This window comes from Urocampus carinirostris, chromosome 2 (genome assembly GCF_059441175.1).
Source record: "Urocampus carinirostris isolate Australia breed hairy pipefish chromosome 2, RoL_Ucar_1.0, whole genome shotgun sequence".
In the NCBI taxonomy this organism is placed as follows: domain Eukaryota; kingdom Metazoa; phylum Chordata; class Actinopteri; order Syngnathiformes; family Syngnathidae; genus Urocampus; species Urocampus carinirostris.
The window spans coordinates 47,686,005-47,706,894 of record NC_142350.1 but is presented as its reverse complement, the minus strand read 5'-3'; the positions used below and the strand labels follow the sequence as shown (position 1 = coordinate 47,706,894).

The 20,890-nt window shown below is 39.5% G+C and overlaps 1 protein-coding gene across 5 annotated transcripts in view; it reads left to right on the top strand.

Moving 5' to 3' along the window:
* ddr1 (discoidin domain receptor tyrosine kinase 1) overlaps positions 1-20,890 on the top strand; it is a 91,343-nt gene that overhangs the window by 37,514 nt on the left and 32,939 nt on the right. For all 5 annotated transcript variants that reach the window (XM_088326805.1, XM_088326806.1, XM_088326804.1 and 2 more), the window contains exons 2-7: positions 5,631-5,789; positions 11,593-11,698; positions 15,177-15,252; positions 16,894-17,046; positions 18,635-18,782; positions 18,903-19,005. In XM_088326805.1, coding sequence (XP_088182931.1) covers positions 5,675-5,789; positions 11,593-11,698; positions 15,177-15,252; positions 16,894-17,046; positions 18,635-18,782; positions 18,903-19,005 — 701 coding nt within the window. In that variant the 5' untranslated portion in view covers positions 5,631-5,674. The remainder of the gene's footprint in view (positions 1-5,630; positions 5,790-11,592; positions 11,699-15,176; positions 15,253-16,893; positions 17,047-18,634; positions 18,783-18,902; positions 19,006-20,890) is intronic.

The following is a 20,890-nucleotide window of genomic DNA, read 5'->3' as shown; positions in this document are numbered from 1 at the left end:
TGATCTTGAGATGATCACATCTTATGATCTGAAATTGCCTCTTATTTTGTATCACTCAAAGAAGTAAGGTGATACCATGATGGACCCTAAAAATGGAAACTCGAGTTACATAATTACGATTAAATTAATACAAATGTTATAAAATAAATTATACAATAATTACTACTGAGGATAAGCAGTGCAGATAATGGACGGATGGACTAAATATAGACCGTGATATATTTCAGTATTACAACGGCACATATATGGAGTTAGCATGTTTACATGTTCACAAAAAAAAAACGTACTACAACCGAACAATTCTTCTGCCAGTGTTCAAATCAGGGGTTTCAATTGGCGCGACTGGAGGACCCACCATTGCACCCTAATTACAACCGTGACCCAAATCAAGAAAAAAAGTTCCACCTCTCAAATTTATTGAATGAAAGAATTGTGCAGTTTAAAACGGATAGTAGAGTATATTCCCTTTTTTTAAATCACCAGCACAACTAAAACAACTTTAAGTACTTTATATACTTATAGGCATATAGGCCTACACCGCATATTAGCCAACGCCTTAAAACTTTTTATAAATGGCCACATACCAAAGGAAATACTTACCCAAAATATCAATATTATATGAACCTAAGCAACGCTAATTACTTACTTATGTTATTAGAAAACATTTATAAAATGTAACATTGTTCAACCATTTACTGTACATTCAAGCAGCCCTTCATTGGAAGACACTTGTACACCATTCCGTTTTCCGTAATCCCTTCGTCAACTCGATCGTTGTTCTCACTGTTTTACACCTTGACTTCCCTTTATCTATAACATTGATGAGACTCATTATAATGGTCAAAAAAAGGATCTCAAGCCAACAAACACACAACAAAATGAGATATGGTCCCTCTCAAGCACAATCGGGACGGCGACTATTGAACAGGGAGATTAGATCAAGCAGGGCATTATTGACATCTACTGTTAAGGATTATCAATTTTTTTTTCTTGGCATATTTTGCAAAGGCAAAGGCCAACAACCCACCAAAAACAGGTGCTCGACCCACTTTTGGATCCAGACCCACTAGTTGAGAAACACTGGTTTATAATCATCCGCAGCAAACTGTTCTCAAGTTGGTGCCAGCACACTTAAACTGAGCTAATGATGCTAACTAATAAAAGGGCTCATCTGAATCCTGGCTTTTTGTATTTCCAAGCCGTAAGAGCAGCTGGTTGGAGCGATGCCCGGATTAGCTGAGACAAAACGTCAAGAGTTCTTCGGTCCTTTTTTCCCAACAAGCCTGAGCGCTAAGCACAGCTGTTCAGCGCCACTTGACTCGCCCAACAAAACACTGTCTCGGGTGGCTGCCAATGCTTTTGTTCCCGCTAGCCAAAACATTCGAATGACTGTTTTTTGACTCTGTGTTTGTGACAGCAAAACCCCCTCCCTCATACTTTTGTCAAACATAATAACTGGGGGCATTTGTTGCAGATGAGTTACACATGATAAGCTTTAACTATTGCATTTGGAACCAGACGGGCCCCTGAAACGCCATCTTGGTGTCCTAAGTAAGTCTCACCTTTTGCAGGACCTTCTCGGGACAGCTGCAATGACTAGAGATTGTCTTTGTGCCCCTCGTGCATCCATTCATTCTTTCCAAGGCCATAAGTCACCCAATTTGTCATCAGTCTTATTGTTTCGCTATGTGCGTGGTTCCCCTCTATAGATCTATAGAATCTCACAAATCCATTTAATAAGAGATGGTTAACTGCATCACAGACATTTCATCCTCTGTTCATAGAATCTTCATTTGAAAATCTCCTTTTAAATGTGGTAAGTCTTTGAAGTTAAGAAACTTGGGTCCAGCTACTGTATTTTCACCAAAAAGTGCCACTGAAAAACCTTCCTGTGTGGAGTTTGCATGTTCTACCCGTGCTTGCGTGGATTCTCTCCGGGCACTCCGGTTTCCTCCCACATTTCAAAAACATGCATGACGGGTTAATTGTCCGATCCAAAATGTCCCAAGGTGTGAATAAACGAGTGAGTTGTCTCTCTCTGTGTGCCCTGTGACTGTCTGGCAGCTGGTTCAGGGTGTCCCCTGCCCACTGCCCGAGTACAGCTAAGATGGGCTCCAGCACCCCCGCGACCCTACTGAGGATAAGCGGTGCAGATAATGGATGGATGGAAGGCGCCACTGATTATACAGCGCAACCTCAAAAACATCCTTTAATAAAATGTTTTCCCATATATGAAGCGCACAGGACTGTAAGGCTCTTGGAATTAAAACTACGGTAACTTTTAGAACATTGTGAAAACGACTAAAATTGATTTAGTCTTTAATTGTTTCCTTAAGTAGAAGCATTTAGTTGTAATTATACATTTTGGCTTTATATACCTTATTTCTAGTTTATAATGTGCTCTGGATTCAAATCCGCACTTTTAAATTTTGGTCAAATTTGGGGTTTTCAGGTGCGCGTTATAGTCTGGTAATTGTGGTATATTTTTTGTGCATGAATTCCCATTTAATTATTTTAGTTGAGTGAAGCACAATGAATTAGTTGCCTCGTTTATGTATTGGGCTGTACCATATTCCCCTGATTATTTTGGCAGTTACTCCATTCCATTACCACCCATATTAAGTGAATTATTGCATACATACAGAGCTTCTAAATACAAAAAATCTTCTGCAGTTTACTACACCAGTTCACATCAAATGTTCGATGAAAACTACAAAAATTAAAAAATATATATCAAGCAATGTTCATTTTTGCTCCTGTAGATGATCTTGGTTTAAATAGAATTTACTTTTATTGTCATTCTTTGTAACCATGCACACAGAACGAAATGTCGATACACCTGGACCATACAGTTAAACTGTAGCGAGCCGATGCTGCCGCAGCCAAACAGGGCGCCGCCATTTTAGACCCAACTGCTGTGTTGGGAGTCATTAGGTGACCAAACCCCCCAATTCCAACCAATTCCAATTGCAACAATATAAAGGCTAGTTTAATATGTTTCTAGTGCATTCGTAAACAAAGACTGCCAACGAGAGGAATCAATCAATATTGCAGTTTTCTAAAGTGATAACGTTGTCTAAGTACCACTTTCAATCCCAAAATGCCACTGTTAATCCTATTAGGATTGTTTTTCTTCTAGAAATCTGAACACATTTGGTTTGAGGAATGGGGGACAAATCCTGGAAAACTCATCGTCCCAGGATTTTTTTTCTCTTTCTAGCTGTTAGTGTAGTATGAAAATGGTGAAAGTACGAAAATGCATGCTTTAAGTAGAGTGTAAAAGCCAACCCAAACCCCAGGGAATTAAAAAAAAAAAGAAATATTGGAGTATTTGGGTGCATCCAAGAAACGCCAGTACTTGCACGCGCATAATGGATGAGCCTACTAAAGCAGCAATGATGACACAATGCATTAAAAAGCTCAAAAATCCATACTGCTCCTTTGAATCAATGTGTGTAACTTTTTTTCTTTCCATAATGGCTGGTTTAAAAAAAAAAAAAAGATTTGATCTATTTTTTTTTAGTTTCTCACTCAGAAGCTCGCTACTCTCATTCAGAGTAAAAACAATTAAACGGATCAAGTGACGTCCTCATCCGCCCAAAATTGTCCCTACAATATATCCTTACACTTCTCTCTTAAAGTTTCTCCAAAGAAAACGTTGCCTTTTCCAAGTCTCCGAACGACAAAAGTCTTAAGAATCACGAGACCCATGTGGTGAATGCCGGAGCATAAATCACGGCGCAGAATCTGTAGTCTGTTTCCGTCTGTTGGCCGTCTGGACCGCTACAGCTGCGCATCAGCTGTCGACTCGGGCAGATGAAGTGAAACCCTCAGAGGCTCCGCCGCCAAGAGAGAAAACGGGCCCCTCTCGGGCTCCCAGCTGTCTTTCCCACTTCAGACTCCTACTTATCGTCTTTCGTCCTCCCCTCACCCGCCACCACTGGATTTCTTCCTCGCGCACGTTTCATGGGGGAAAGATATGCTAGCGAGCTGTCAGCTGTCACTTTGGTTTGGCCTACTTGTATTGGTATTGTCTGACATGTAGGAAGCAGGTTTTCTGTTTCTAGGGTTAGTACAGTAATCTCTTATTCGTAACGTGGTCTTGCTACTTTGAGAATTTTCAATGTGCATTGTGTTCTGCATTCTGATTGGCTAAACAGTTGCCCTGCCCCTTTTCTGCTTGTGTCTGCCTTTGCATCATTAGCGTTGCGTTCTAAGCTGAACACGTATGTAGATCAGCTTAATAAAGATGCATTGTGTACGTGCAAATCTTTTGCAATTTCAAGTTTCTTTAAAGTCATCATGTCATTAAAATGCCTCTTTGGACGTGCACACTGACAATACATTTGTCACTTAGAATAGACTAAAAGTATTGAATTCAAGTTATAGTCATTGTAACATGTGAAACACACAAAGAACGTAAAATCCGTCTCTGGTACCATGACTTAAAATAGTGTTATAAAATCCTACTGCCTTTTTGGTATTTATTGATACCACTAGTGATCCAGTGCTATAACAACTAAGCTGATTTTGGTTCGTTTAAGACGGTACGACAGAACGTTTATGTGCCAAAGACTTTTTTTCCGGTGAAGAACCTACAAAACTACATAGTGTTATTTTTAAGTGTTCTGCAAAGAATCCAGAAGGGTCATTTGGTTATTATTTATTTTATTAATAGTGTTATTTATTATCTGATATGTGTTCTTTAAAGAATCCAGAAAGGGTTGTTTGATTGTGGATTTTGGAAAACAATTCCCTTTTGGCACTCTTGCAATCATCATGCTCATTATGTTACAAACTGACCCTGGACACTCATAACTGAATGCAAAACTTATGTAGCCTTCACAGGAAATAGTTTGGGGACCCCTGGTATTGTATGATGAAATGTCGGAAGCGGGACTAAAGGTTGATATTTTTCGTTTGTGTTTCTAAGGTTAGTACTCATGTTGAAGCATTATTTTTCCATGTAGACATTATGTAATTAAATGTAAAGTTACCAAATTAAATTAAATGAGTACAATATTTATAAACACAAATAACGTTAACTGAATAATCTTTATAAGTGGTCTCAGACTCAAATTACTTGGCAGGGCCTGTCAGAGCTAGGGTCTTAGTGAGATCGGGCCAAATCGGGTTTCCCACAAGAGAAGCTCAGATAAAAGTATTCCACTGTTGTCAAATATATATTCTTTTAAGATTTATATACAAAATAATATAAATGAAGAACATAAAATAATATTTAAATGAAATTAATCAGGGATAAATGAATCGTAATCTGTGTAAACTGCACTTACCTCATATTGAGGCAGGGGGCCTCAAACTATCATCCTAGGGCGCCGCATTTGACCCCGAGGCTGCGAGTTTGAGACCTTTTACCTATATGAAATACAGTAGACCCAAGGATACTTTGTGAATCCGTTCAGTGATGGGATCACAAAACAAATATCATGCTAATAGTCACTGTTCACGATCACTGCTGGAGTACTTTTCTAATGCTACCAGCAGGACGCTGGAAAGATGGAAGAAAACATCTTATTCCACAATGTAGGCGAAAATGTCATAAGGGGGGGACTCTGTACCCGGGGGTCTACTGTGCAAACATTTCTAATGTTTTACTCCATTCTGGACAGGAATGCCTGAGGTCACAGAGTCGTCTGCGGACAGGTAACCAGTCATGGCGAAGCCGTCAAAGTTGCTGACCCCTGTTTGGGTTGTTATCGCCCTGCTGGTCGTGGTGGGGTTGGCGCAAGTGGCATCTGTGGAGGAGCACGAGTGGAAATTTAATGCAGGTGGGTTACTTTTTGCAGATGTTTGAAAAACTCCCAACAGGGCGCTAACTAAAACAGCAGCACCCTATTCAAGGACGTAGACTGACTTTTAGGCTTTAATTTTTTTTTGGTTCTCTCATCCTAGTCAACCAATTATATGATGCGCTGAATTAAAAGTTGGAAGTCCATTATTTGCTAATCACATTTTTTGACATCTTGTCTTAAAGTGGACTAATTACGGACTATTTATGACTCACTCTACCACTTTAAAAGAAAAAAAGAATCAATAACATCATAGTTTCACCTTCTCTGACTCTACTCAGATTACGCCACAATTGAATGCAAAAATGTCATTAACTAATGCACCAGCTTTTTTTTGTTTTTGCAACTCTACATAAGTGTTTTTCTTCTTTAGATATACTCTTGCAATACTATTTTTGTCATCACCTTATGTAAATGTGCATTTTTCTTTATCCTGCTCTTAGATTCCACTTATAAAAAGATCAGACAAAAAGAAGAACAGCGCTTGTTAAAATGACAATTTCACAGAAGCCGATTGTTTACGATTGCCAGTTTATTACAAGGAAAATAGATGATATTCTAGGACACACACAATATTACCACCCTTGTTAAATGTGCCTGATTTATGTATAAAAACTGTTACAGATTTTTTTAAATGTCACAGGATTTTTAAGATTTGTGTATCCTGGTGTATGGAAATAATTCAGTGACTGATCCAACTTTTTTTTTAGAAGCAATTAAGTAATATTTAGTATTTATTAGTAGTTAAAATGGGCTCAGTCACCCACTTATACAGTTTGATAGGAATTTCTATAACACAAGCGTATCATGTTCTTACTATGCTATTACCAGGTTATTCATTAGAAGAAGAGTTAGAATGAGCTCAGTCAACCACTATCACATAATTTTCCCAGAAAGACAAAATTGACTATCACTGGTTCCCTTTGCAAACCTTTTGAGTCGTCGGCTGCTTTGGGTTGAAAAAAATTGATCAAGGCAAAAAATGATAGATTTTATGTTTCTAACAATGCAGTCTCAAATCAGATACCTTTGCAATATATGAGGGGAAAAGGGTAATGTAGGCCTACCCAATTTCTCATATCGTTGCTGCTATTTCCAAACATTACATTCATGAAAAATAAAAATTACAAAAAAATTGGGACAATGATTTTGCTGAATAGCAGCAACGTTATGTACAGTATATACAGTTTTGATACACTCAGAGTTAATTCAAAGTCATGTATAACAAGAGTGGTGTCACAAGAGTGATACCAAATTAACAGAGTTTTATTCATAGTAGTAAAAATACTTTGATTATTTCGCTTCAAACTAAGCATTGTAAGTGAAAAACATTTGATACGTGCGACCATGATAAAAAATAATATTGGAAACAATACTAGATTTAACCATATTTATTTAATGTCTTTGGAAGTTTAATTCATCATCAGATACACAAAAGATTTGTTTCCTGTGTTCATATCTTCAAAGACTTGGTTGGTTGGTTTGGACACATGAAGAGGATGGATGAGGAGCGAATGTTGAAGAGGATCTAAAGAGCAGAAGTAAATGGAAGGGGACCAAAAGGAAGGCCGTGATTGACATGGATGGATGGTGTTATGAGTGCTCTGCAGGAAAGAGGTCTAAATGTAGTGGAAGCTAGAGCTCTTGTTGGTGATAGGAATGAGTGGAGAGGTGTTGTGAAAGGACAGTGGGATGTCTGGACGTGTTCTAAGGGATGGGCAGGGCACCCGTATGATGCGGCAGGGGTAAACCAGTGAAAGCTATCGGGCCCTGCTGTCGAACATAAGTGTGTTGTGTCATCCTAACCCGAGTGACATGGCCGTTTTCAAAAAATTTTGTGTGTGTTTTTTTGCGACCTTTTTCTTGTCTTTGTTTTTGTGTATGTGTTTGTTTTGCTGTCAGTCACCCCTCTAGAGGGATATGACCAGGGTTGGTAGATAGATAGATACACAGATGGATATCTTCCAAGATGGCTTTCTGTTTTCTCCATTCTAACATTCACCTCTCTTACTGACTAAAAATATTTTGATAATGAAATTGAATCTTCTGAGTTTATGCTTTTCAAGTCATTTGAGTCAAAAAGCGCTTTACAATGTGCTTCACACGTACCCATTGATACACACTCACACACAGATCAGCAGCATCAGCCATGCAAGGTAACTACCTGCTTATCATTAGGAGATCAGTGTCTTGCCCAAGGACACTTCGACATATAACACGGAGGAGGCGAGAGTCGAACTTGCGACTTCTTGACCCCAGGCGCTTTACCTCCTGAGCTACTGCCGCCCCACATCATCAATATCACTAGTACTTTCACTGCCGCGACTGGGTTTAAATCCTGTTGCATTCAATGCTTTGTAATTCTGGGCAGAAATTATTTTCAACTGATCAATCATTGCACAAATACACAAAAAAAACACCAAAACAACACAAAAATGCATATTGTACACAAATAAAGATTGCATTAAAAAACCTAAAATGCCATAGGGGTAGTCCAGAAGTGTTGTTGTTTTTTTGCATGAAATACCTTTATAAAGAAAATGAATACTTCCTATTTTTTTTACTATGTGCATAAAATGTAGCCAGCTCTTTGAATGTTGTGGACACTGAAATCGAGTGGCACCAAATCAACACACATTTTTATTACTTGTACTTTTTTGGTCCTATTTTATACATATTATCATTATATTTTAACATTTTCCAGGTCGTATTCAGAAGCCACAGGCTGTAGTTTTCCCACCCCTGCTCTAAGATGAATGTGTAAAACATGAAACTTGTTGGGTGTCAAAGCAATGGGGATGATTTAATGAGGTGGGCACCTGTTGAATGGGTGTGAGCGGATCGAGTTTGCGAGCTCAGGCTTCACCCTTTGGACAATTTCCCCACAAATTCCAATGTGGTGACTCAATGGCGGCAAACCCTCCGCTTCATCTTCCTCGACCTGTCAGTGCAGTTCTCTACTTTATCACCACGCGACCCGGAGCTGGCAGCCCCATCTTTGCAATCCCGCTCCATCAGGATCGTTTGATAATGCCTGTCACTGCAACCGAGCCAGGAACCCAGAGCGTGCCGGCTTGTCTCCTTGGCGCCATGCTTTTCTCTTGCTTCTTTTGTTTTCCTTGTTGTATGAATCCTCCTATGCCTCCAGGCAGGGCTCATCATAACAGAAGCTGGGTCAAAAAACATAAAAGGTCTCGGTCGTTTCCCTTTCTGGAGGTTCAATCCGATGATTACACGATGACGTTAATGTGCCGCGTGGAAACTTCAGGAACAATGATTTGTTTACTAATCTATTTACCATTTTAAAAGTTGAAATCAAAAGGAAATGCTTTTTATCTATTACATCCTCCACTGAAAAACAACAGAAATTATATACTTTTACTAAGAGACAGCTGATATTTACAACAACATTGTAACTTAATAGGATTATTTTTAACTGACCACTTTGTCACACTTGACATTTTACTTATCATCGACCTAAGCAACTAGAACAGTAGATCCTCAGGACGCAACATTATTCTGAGGCTAGTGATTTCTGTGCCTTTTACAAGCTTTGTTTGCATGGTTATCATGTCTTTGCTTCCCCGTTTAGCGTCACTGCAAGCCTTTAGCCAATGAATAATGTACAAAAAAACACAATATGGTATCTCCAGCTTCCAAAACCTTTACAATGCAAACAAGATGCTGAACTGAATGAAGGGAGAGAAGTTTATTTTGAGGGGTAGTTAAGCCATCACTATATCAGCATTTTCATGACGTCCTGAAACAACCCAATGGAAGACCAGCATCTAATTTGACATAGACCAATAGCAAACCGGCATCTAAGAAATCCATACCTGTCAACCTGTACGGTTTTGCCGTACAAAGTACGTTTATTATGTGTTTTAAGACGTTTACGACGTACGAGAAAATCTGTACGGAAAAACGCAAACTTGTCATTTATGGGTACCATCTGGTACACACCGACTATCACGAAACGGCAAATCAATCAAGTCAGAGTTCGCCGCGGTAGCCTCTATCTCTGTATCTTTTTTTTTGTTGCAAACGAAGCAAGCGGTTTGATGTAGTGACAGGAAGTCCGTCTCTTTTTAGAGAACCGGCTTTTTCGGCTCAACTCATTAAAGAGAGCCGGCTCTCAATCGGCTCACTTTCTTTGATGCATTATTTTACGAATTATGTTCTATAAAGAAGTTAGGAAAAAAATGAAATGAGAAAATGAAAAAAGACAGGTTTGTGGTTATCCCTTTAATCAGTATATTTCTAACAATAATTTAATGCAGAAAATGAATTCATAATTTGAATAAGAAAATGTATTATTCTACTTAATTATATTTGCATGTATTTTTTCCTTCTTCGGTGAACGTCCAAGCTACTTAATTTTTGAACTCTTTTAACTCAGGATCTCACAACAAAATGTTAATTAAAAATATATATGATATAACGAAACACGTGTACAATATAACATGTTAAACTATATAAATAAACACGTTCGGGAAAAAAAAATATGGTGTAAGATTTTTTTGTATTTTTTAAGGGAAAATATGACAATTTGTAAGGGCATGGAGCCGTGAAGGTTGACAGGTATGGAAATGTAAATTGTCACATTCACGGGTATCACAAAGTTTGAATTACATGATGTGGCCGTGCTAAACAAGTTTTTGATCTATGGTGGGGCAAAAAAAACATTCTACACTGTAATGTGAAAACATCATAAGGTGGGGTAAGCATACCTGTCAACCTGTACGGTTTTGCCGCACAAAGTACGTTTTTTTTTTGCATTTTAAGACGAGTACGACGTACAAGGAAATCCGTACGAAAAATAAATTTGCATTTGTCAATCGGTTGCGTCTGCCACCTGGGGATTTCCCATCATGCATCATTCACAAAAAAAGATATAGTGTAAGATTATTTTGTATGTTGTACGGGAAAATACGACAGTTTGTACGGGCATGGAGCCGTGGAGGTTGACAGGTATGGGTTAGGGTTAAGAGCAAACTCCTATCCCCTCAAAAAACGGCACAGAGAGAGTTTGGCGCCACCAGGCTGTACTTGTCCAAGACACACCACAGGAAGTGGTGCCCCTACTACCAAGGTGGTTAAGGGATCCGTGAATGTGAATGATTTACTGTACCGGCACATAATAATAAGTGGGGAGACTGTAGCCAATACAAATGGAGAAGAGAATATGCTATGCAAATCCTTGAAGTCGAGAAACCGTAAGAAATAAACAGTGTTATAGCAAGGGAATTTTGTAATGTACTTTAGTCAGAAGTTGCCTCATTTCTTTTCAACTTTCATATATTAAAGATCTCACAGACTAGCTGGTCAGTATTTCAATTAAGTTCTTGTTTGGGTTCACACAAGCGCAAGAGGTAACTAATATTGTGTTTGGCTTGATGTGGCCTGAAATGAACTTTTCCCAGACAGTTCACTTTTCTTTTCGTAAGCTTTAAAAACATTTCATGCTCCAACAAATACTTAAGGGGTGTTTTTACTTTCAGGTTTTTTAACCTTCTCAATAGCATGAATAAGCATTTTCCCCTTCAAGGTAAATACGAGCTAAGAGGAGTCATTTACAAGTAACTTTATTACAGGGTGTAAAATTCTCTTGCCATTTTCCCAACAATGACATGACAAGGTGATATCCGTGACAAATGATGCCGGTTCATGCTTGGAATGAAGATATTCAGTTTCCCCCAACTGCCGATAGTGCTCTAGCTCATGGATCTTTTGTTTTTTTTTGTTGTTTTTATCTCCGTCGCCTTCCTGTCTGCATCTGCAGCCGCTCAGTGTCGTTACGCCCTGGGGATGGAGGATGGCAGCATCCTAGACTCTGACATCACAGCCTCCAGCGCCTGGTCGGACTCCACAGAGGCCAAACATGCGAGGTCAGTGGGTTGATATGTTCAATAATTCATTTTTACAAGCCTTGGTCGCTTTCATGCATGCAAGTTGAGCCAAAAAATGTTTTGAATTTTCATATTTGTGTGTTTTGCAAATACATTTGAGTTAGCTACAAGGGACAGGGACTAAAAAAAGTATTTAATGCACGTGAAATATAAATTAGGAAAGTGGCTTTAGGATACTTAACAAAAGATGCAAAGTCAAGAGTGTAAAGAAAGAGAAGGAAGAAAAGAAAAAAGTCTTCAGTTGGAATGAAGGCAGAAAAGCAGCTTTTAGTATGTTGTAAGGGTATTTAGATTTAATAAAGCGGTGAGACGGAAGGAAGGAAGTCAAAGAAATCGCTTTACGTTAATGTTGAAACAATGGAAAAGGACCAGGTCAGGAGGAGAAAAGAAGAGGGACCAGGAAGGAAAAATGAAGGAATGAGAAAATTAGGGAAAATGTAAATGGAAAGAAAATAAGGGGAAGGGGAACATTAAACAGAAGGATTGAAGGAAAAAAGGGAGGAAAGAGAAAAAGACATAAAGGACTTAAAGGGAGGAAGGAAATATTGTAGGAATAAAGGAAAGAAGGAAGGAAGGGGAGAAAGGGAGGAAGACTAAAAAAAGGGAGGGAGGAAAGAAAATAAGGACAGCGGAGAGGACGGGACAGGAGGGAAAGCTGGAATTAAGGGGGATAGGAACAAAGGAATCAAGTGAGGAAGGAAAGGAAAGGAGAAAGAAAAGAGGCCAGGGAAGTAATAAAGGAAAGAGGTAGTAAGAAAGGATAGCGGGGAAAGGATGTGAGGAAGGTCGGAAAGGAGAAGTTAGAAAGGGAAGGAGGAAGTGAGGGTGGATTGAAGCAACTGGAGGGAGGAAGGATGGAACGAAGGATGGCAAAAGAGGGTGGGAGTAGAGAAGGCATGGCCGAATGAAAAAAAGGATAAAGATAGTAATGCAGAAAAAAAAAAGTAAACATTTGAAGGAATGGCAATTAAAAGGAAGGAACGGAGACATTTACGCCTCATTACAATTGGGCAACAATCGCAAAACTAAAAAACAGAAAGAGAAAAATGTTAACATAATGAAACCATTTTACAGCATTTCCTTTACTCGACCTTGCGCCTTTATTTATTGACTCTCCATCTTGCCGCCAGCATCGAAACAAGGCGGACATTTCCGACCAACACGGCCAACCTTGCTCCTTGTATTTCTCCGTCGACTGTTTCCATTCATTCTTCAACAAGTTTGCTCAGCTTCTCTCAATCGACCACGATCGTGTGCGAGTGCAAAAAAAAGTTGATTTTTTTTTATTTTTATGATGACGGACCGGGTATGTGTAGGCGAGCACTTTGGCAACCAGTCCGACCATGTGGAAATGATTATCTCGGTGATGTTGGGGGGGCAGAAGGACGCTCCAACTGCAAAGCAAGCAAGCAAAGAACGGGTGAGGGGGATACGATTTGAAAATAAGCTTGGGAGGGGCAAAATGATTGATGCGCAGATGATTGCTGCAGCGGAGCTCAAGGGACTCGTCAAATTTCAATCAGAAGCATTTAGGTCGGGAGCAAATCTAGCAGTTTTACTTTGCCGTGCACTTGTCTTTTACTTTGTTATTGTTTTTTTTCTATTTGTTTTGACTCCTAGCGACTCAAGTAGTCCCGAAACCAGAATAAGTGAAAGGCAGTGTGATATTTCTTTTATGACAAGAAATTTTGTTTGGTAAGTGTTGTCCAAAATGTATCTTCTGATGCCAGACCATTAAAAAAGACGCGAGGCCCATATTAACGTTTTTTTTTTTTTTTTTTTACTATTCTACCAAGAACACCAAAATCAACTTATTAGCTAATTCAATTTGGCTTACCATCTTACAGGGTTTTAGGTCTTAATAGGGTTTAGCAACTTAAAATGCTGGGTTATGATTTCAAAATAAACTTTACTAGTTTCAGAAAGGCAAAACAGCTGCCCCTGAGTATTGATAAACAGGTTGATTTTTTTTGTGCTCAGTGTTTTTGATAGTGTTTATTTCCTTGCTCCCTTTTAAAGAAAAAAAAGCACGATTACACAAAAAATGTTCTTTTTATAGAACAAAAATATACCAAGAAAAGAAAAAATACACATATCATTATTATTTTTATTAAGACGAGTTGCAGCCCGAATTTATTAAATGAGTCCAACTCAAATAAAAATGATCAACTCCATCATAAAAATGAAAAATAATCAAGTCATTAAAAACTATCGAACACCCGCCACGTATTAACAATGTCATAAAAACGTTCTCACAATAGTCTCCGTCCAATTAAAAAAAAAAAAAAAAGAGTGTAACTCACTTCCCATCCCTGGAAGCCTTACAACACATTAATGGGGTATCGACGGGCAGTCGGGCTCATCTTTCCGTCACGGCTTTTGTGAAGTGTGTGAAATCATGCATCCGTTTCCTGCTGCATGAGCTCACCATCCCGAAGGAGGACGCTGCTGTCGTCATGGTAACAGCATGTTTGGCGGCGCTCTCCGCTTATTTTCATTCTCCCAGCCCGAGTGGGCGTCATTTTGCTGCACAATCATCACCTGTTTTGTTTTGTTCACATATCTTCTTTTTCACCGTTTTCACCTGCACCATTGTGGTCACATTTAAAAGGAAGGAACAAGGAAAGATGTATTGAAGGAAGGAACTTTTGAAGGAAGTTAGAAAGGAAATGTGGAAAGATGGAAAATATGGAAGGAAAAAGGACATTTTAAAGAAAGGATATATGGAAGAAAGAGACTATATATATATATATATATATATATATATATATATATTATATTATATTATATTATATTATATTATATGGAAAAAAATTGACGTTGGAAGGAGGGTAGGTAGGAAGGAGGGGGGTAAAGGAAAGGAGCGTATGAAGGATAGAGGGATGAATGATTAAAGGGAAAGAAGGAGGGTTGGGGTAAAGGAGCTAAGGAAGGAGAGAGGGAGGGAATGGAAGGAGGGAGGCAGAGAAGGAAGGAAAGAGTCAAAAGGAAATTTAGAAGGAGGGAAAAGAGGAAGAAACGGAAGAAAGGAGGACATTTGGAAGAAGGGATGGAGGGGAGGATAGGAAGGACATTTCAAAGGAAGGAACGGGGGAAGAACATTTAAAAGAAAGAAAGAAAATTTAGAAGTAAGGAAAGGGTTTTTAGAATGAAGAATGTGATATACAAGGAGAGAAGGAAATTTAGATGGAAGGATGGAGAGATTAAAGAAATGGGGACGGAAGAGTAAGGAAAGTTGTAAGGAGGGAGGAAGGGAAGAAGGTACATTTGGTAGGAAGGACGAAGGCTGGTAAGGAAATTTAGAAGGAGGAAGGAAGGTAAATTTGGAGGAAAGAGTGAGGGAAAGAAATTTGAAAGGAATAGGGGAAAGAAGGAAGGACATTTAGAGGGAAGGAAGGAATCAAATGGGTTTTTTTTTCTTAATCAAACCCATTTATCTTTTTGCTTTTGTCTTCAGGTTGAGCACGGGAGAAGGAGACGGCGCTTGGTGCCCCGCGGGCGCCGTCTTCCCCGATGGATCGGAATACCTTCAGGTTAGCGCCGGCGCCGAAACGTCTCGCCTTGATTTACAATCTCGCTCGCTTTTGTACCGAGAGAAACTCTCCTTCCTACTTCAAAAGTCCACTGTGACTTTCTGGAAAAATGTACTCGTTTTTTTTTAACCTTGAACTTTATTACTTGATTCCCTTTCAACATTTACAGTAAATTTCAAATGTCAATACAGTAGAAAGCCGGAAAACGACAGGAATCGGTTCTGATGTGGGAATAACAAAATGAAATTGCCATGTTGCGGGGGAAATAAACTTCTGCTAGTTAGTTCTTCTCTGCTGGTTTCTAAGATATAAACATTTAAATATCAAAAGCCGTGACATGCAGTCAGGGGAGGCAAGTGAGGCACCTGTCATCGTGGTAATATAAAGTTGAAAATCTATTAAACTCTTATACTTATTCAGTGTTAAAGTTGGGGTTATTCTCTTTCAAAATAGCCACATATTTACATTATATTATAATATTATTAACAAAATTGGTATATGACATATTACTTTGCTGAGCGGCTGTAGATTCAGATTGAGGCATCATGGGAGAGGTTATTAGATTCAGTTTTGGTGCACATCCCAGCCCCAGACAATCCAATTGGTGATGGTATTAGCGAACTAACCAATTCAAGCCATCCAGTAACATTTGTTAGTGTTGCTTGGACTTTTTTTAATGTTGATGTTTTTATTTAAAAGAAGTGGCGCATAGACTAAGTTTTTAAGTTAAGCTCAAACAATAAAAGTTTTTTTCCCATTCTAGTCTTTAAAAAATGCTTTCTTGGTCTGTCAATTAAATGATTAATAAGATGTATGTTCGGTTATTTGTAAAATTAACTGTGCCTCTCCATACATAAACCTCATTGCACGCCACTGTAAAATAGTATATAATAAAAACAACTTACATGTAATATATGTGCATATGATTAAATAAGATTATAAATGAATTTACATTTAAAGCAGATGTGTCATCTGTGTTCCGCCACATCTTTTCATGTGTCCCGCGAGAGCTTTAAATGCATGACAGTCTAAAAAAAATGGGTTGAAAGAGTGCTTTTGACCAAAAACTACCTTTTTCATAATGCCCGTCAACTACAATACTCTCAATGTGGCTGCTCTGCGTCACTACACACATTGTTTCAAAATCAATGCCAATAAGTGGAGTTAGGAAATAAATCTCTCCCCAATTTTTTTTTATTCAGTTCATAATACATTACATATGTGTAGTGGCATTTTTTTTTCAACGCAACTCTAATGTATGCAATTTAATAATTGATAAGTTATTTTACATGAAGTAATAGTTACATTTATAACTTGCATGAGGCTCTGTGAGGACAACTATTACGCTTATGTGGCCGTCTGTGCCATTCAGTTCAACATCCCTGATATAAAAGAATTAAATTGTATTTACCTTTGGTGTGACTTGACTTGAACCGTTGGAGTAAAGGGGTGGATGCAAAGCAGGTAGGAGATTGAGGATTACAATTAAAACCAATTTCAAAACCTCCACTTTTAACTAGTAATCTTTGGACTTCTGTTACAGCTATTCAGTAACAACAATAAAGTCGTAATTTAGACTCAACAAGAACGTTTTGTTTCTAGAATCGAATCCACATAAATCCTCCCCTTTTTTACCCACAGGTGGACCTTCGCAAGCTGCACTTCTTGGCCCTGGTAGGCACGCAGGGTCGCCATGCCGACGGGCACGGCCAGGAGTTTGCCCGCAGTTATCGCCTACGTTATTCTCGGGATGGCATAAGATGGATCACTTGGAAGGACCGCTGGGGACAGGAAGTATGCCTTCGTTAAGTCTTGCGGCTGGCGAGGTTTCATATTCATCTTTTTTTCGTATTTATGTAACATAACAAAAGAGCCCGGTGGGCCTTTTTTCATCCCGGTGCAATGATGCACCTGCGCTGAAAGCAGCCGTTGTCAGATCCCTGTTCAATATTTTCAGAGGGGAGTCAAGCCGGATTAGACCTCCGGCTGTGATGTGGAGTTATTTGGACGCTGCTTCAGCAAACTCTGGAGACTTCACGCCAGTGTCAATCTTTGCACAAATGCTGCAACTGCAATATATCGCCTCGGGCCTGCACTCGAAAATCAGCTGGCTCATATGAGCTTTCACTATGATTATGATCCGAGCATGGCTTGAATAGCAAGTCCCAAATATGAGAGATTTGAGTTTTTTTTAGTTCTAGTCTACTATAATGAATTGGAAGTCAGTTAATCATTGATTTGGTTTATATTTGACAGTAGAGCATTTCCCAAAACTGGCTGTGCTCCACTGTAGTTTCTTTATTAAGTGGAACTAAGGATGACAGGGCAAGGAGTGGGGAAGGAGAGAAAAGGGTGGAGAGAAAGAAAGGACAGCTGCAGGAACGGGGTGAAGAAAGGAAGGAAGGTGTGTAGGAAGGAATGAAGGAAGGTGTAAAGAAAGGATTGAAAGAAAGGGTGAAGGAAGGTTTGTGGGATTTGAGGAGGGTGTGAATGTAGGGTTTATGGAAGGAAGAGCCAAAGGAAGAAAAGGCTGATGTAAGAATTAAAGGAAGAAGTCACGTAAGGAAGGAAGGTGTTTAGGAAGGAATGAAGGAAGGTGAGAATGAAGGATTGAAACAAAGGGTGAAGGGGTGTAGGAAGAAGGAAGAAATGTTGAAGACAGGGAGAAAGGGGAGAATGTGGAGGGAGGGAAAACGGGTAAAGAGTGATAATACGGAAGCAAGGAAATATGGAACGAAGAAACTATGAGAAGGGGGGAAGCAGGAAATATTTGTTGGGAGGACAGAAAATGTGAAAGGAATAAAGTAATGTAAGGAAAGAAGGAAGGAAAAGATAGATAGATAGATAGATACTTTATTCATCCCCGTAGGGAAATTCACACTTCCAGCAGTATCTTTATGTTGAAAAGTAAAATAATAATAATAAAAAAGAAATAGAATACAGAAATACCCAATATAACGTGTTGATATAGAGTATTTAAATAGTGCTACATAAAATACACACTGTAATAAAGATAGGGTAATGTGAAAATGTGGGGGTGGGGTTTAATGTGGGCTTCTACTTCCCCGGGTGGCGTTAAAGAGCCTCATGGCATGAGGAAAAATGATCTCCTCAGTGTATATGTGAGGAAGGAAGGATATGGAAAAAAAATACTGAAAGAAGGGAGTAAGTGAGCGAGGTCGGGATGGAGGAAGGCATTATACTGATATAGTGTCATCAAGCTTTGATATGCAAAAAACAGCAAATTGGAATACATATTTGTAGTGTGGCATATTCCAGTCCTTTCAAGCTTACATCATCTCGCCGGTTTTCTATTGGACATTTCTGTAGTCCATTTTAGAATGAAAATATGGATCAACAAATCTTCACTTGTTTGTCCAAGGTGGTGTCCGGGAACGAGAACACATACGACGTGGTCCTGAAGGACCTGGGGCCCCCCATCGTGGCCCGAATGGTGCGCTTCTACCCACTTGCCGACAGAGTCATGAGCGTTTGCCTTCGAGTGGAACTTTATGGCTGCGTGTGGACGGGTGAGCTGCCAGCATCAATTCACCCATCAGGGGAAGCGGCAGGAAAATTCTGAAAATCGGTGCTCACCGTTTCCCGATTGACTGAATCGGATCGAACTCGTCCATCTTTGTGTCCCGCAGATGGCTTAAAGGCATACACTGCGCCGGTGGGCCACGTTATGAATCTGTCGGGCTTGCCCGTCTACCTAAACGATTCCACCTATGACGGCGGTGCAGAGCACGGGTGAGTACAGCGAGGGCATAACCTTCGAACCGTCGCGTTGTTAAAGTCACTGGTGGGGATTCGAGGTGTGGGAGGGGGTCTCGCTCACTCAGGCTGCACACTTAATGACCCCGAAATGTTTGGCTCATGACTACGCCAACACCTTTTGATGCGATACAGACCTTGCTCCGCATGTGTGTAAGCTCTCAAATATATCATTTTCCTTCCCCACCTTCAATTGTTTGTTTTTTTATTCTAAAAGCTCAGATTTTACTTTTTTTCTTTTGCTTACTAAAATGTTGAAAACCCTATTTAAAACAATGTTTGACAACCTTTTGGGTTTCTGCAATGTGTTTTTTCGACAAGTAACACTTTGGTTTACTGTAATCCTTCGCTGCCTAGCTCTTCGTACCTTGCAGCCTCAGTGCATCGCGAGTTGAAATATAATCCGTGATCCATTATCCCTGATCAAGCACGCTCAAAAATAAGATAATTGTGGTGGGGATCCATTATCCCCAGTCAACTATTGCTGAAAGCAGGGGCCAGCAGATCATTTTTCGATTTAGGCCGTTGGTACACGTCATTATGGCCCCTTATAAATGAACTGCGCTGTTTGGGACCGTGATCCATTATACCCATTAAACTATTTCAGAAAGCTAGGGCCAAGAGAGTAAATTTGTGGCATGTGAGGCAGCTCTTATTCCATTCTTATTCCATTTGCATATTGCTGCGAGCAGAAAAAAACTTTTGTCAGGCCTGGCTACTTTTTTTATGTGCTGTTTTTGTATTTCTGCTTTAAATGAACTACACTCGTGCAGCCGCGATACATGTTCATTAACCCCATATTGCTAAGAGCAGGGACTGGCAGACGGCACTTTAGTCGGGAAGCTTTCTGTTCTGCCCTTCTTAAAAGGAAATACACGAGGCCGCAATCTCTTATACCCGGGCCGACTTTTGCTCAGAGCAGGAGCCAGTAAAGTGTATTTTGTACGGTTCGGGCCGCTGAAGCGCTCCGTTGTGGCCTGCCTAAAACGAGTTGCACTGTTTTGAACGTGGTCCATTTTCTCCAGTTAACTATTACTGAAATTTGGGGCTGTAAGGCAAATTCGTGTCATGTGTGAATTTTTTTTTCCATTCTTAATGAGCTGCACTCATGTGGCCATTAACCATTATCCCTAATCCCATATTGCTGTCCACAGAGACAGAGAGAAGGCTCTTTTTTTAGTATGTGTACTGTTATGGCCCAGATAAAATGTGATGCACAGTTCTGACCGTTATCCTTTATCTCTGGCCGACCAACTATTGTTGAGAGTAAGGGCTGGCAGAGCACGTTTTTTCAGTTTGGGCCACTGCAGTGTGCTGTTTTGGCTCGCCTAAAGCGAACTGCACTATTTTGGCCACAATCAATTATTCCAGTTGACTATTGCCGAGAGCTTTTTTCCGTTCTTCCTGCTTAAAATGACCAGCAGGTTTTATTTGTTATTTTTCCTTCTTCACTTGCAAAGATTCCAAATGAGAATGATCCTCTCCAAAATGATGTTTGTTTTCGATTTTCTTAGATAGGGATCTCCAACATGGGGCCTGAGTGCACCAGCGTGCCCCCTAAGGGCAGCTGAGGTTCCCGCGGACCTGTTCTGAAAATGGCTTACCAGCGCTTGGGTCATTGTTATTTCCTAGTAGAATTTTTTTTCTTTTTGTGGTTTTGTGAGTTTATTTAGCCCAAATTCCAATAATTAACCCAGTTATAACATGGTGACACCCAGGCTTGGGGAGTAATGGAATAAATGAAATTGAGAAACGTAATCAGATACAAAAAAATTTAATTGTATTTCGTTACAGAAAAAAAGACATGATTAAATTACAGGTATACTTTGTAACACTATGGATTACTTTGCAGGATTTATTG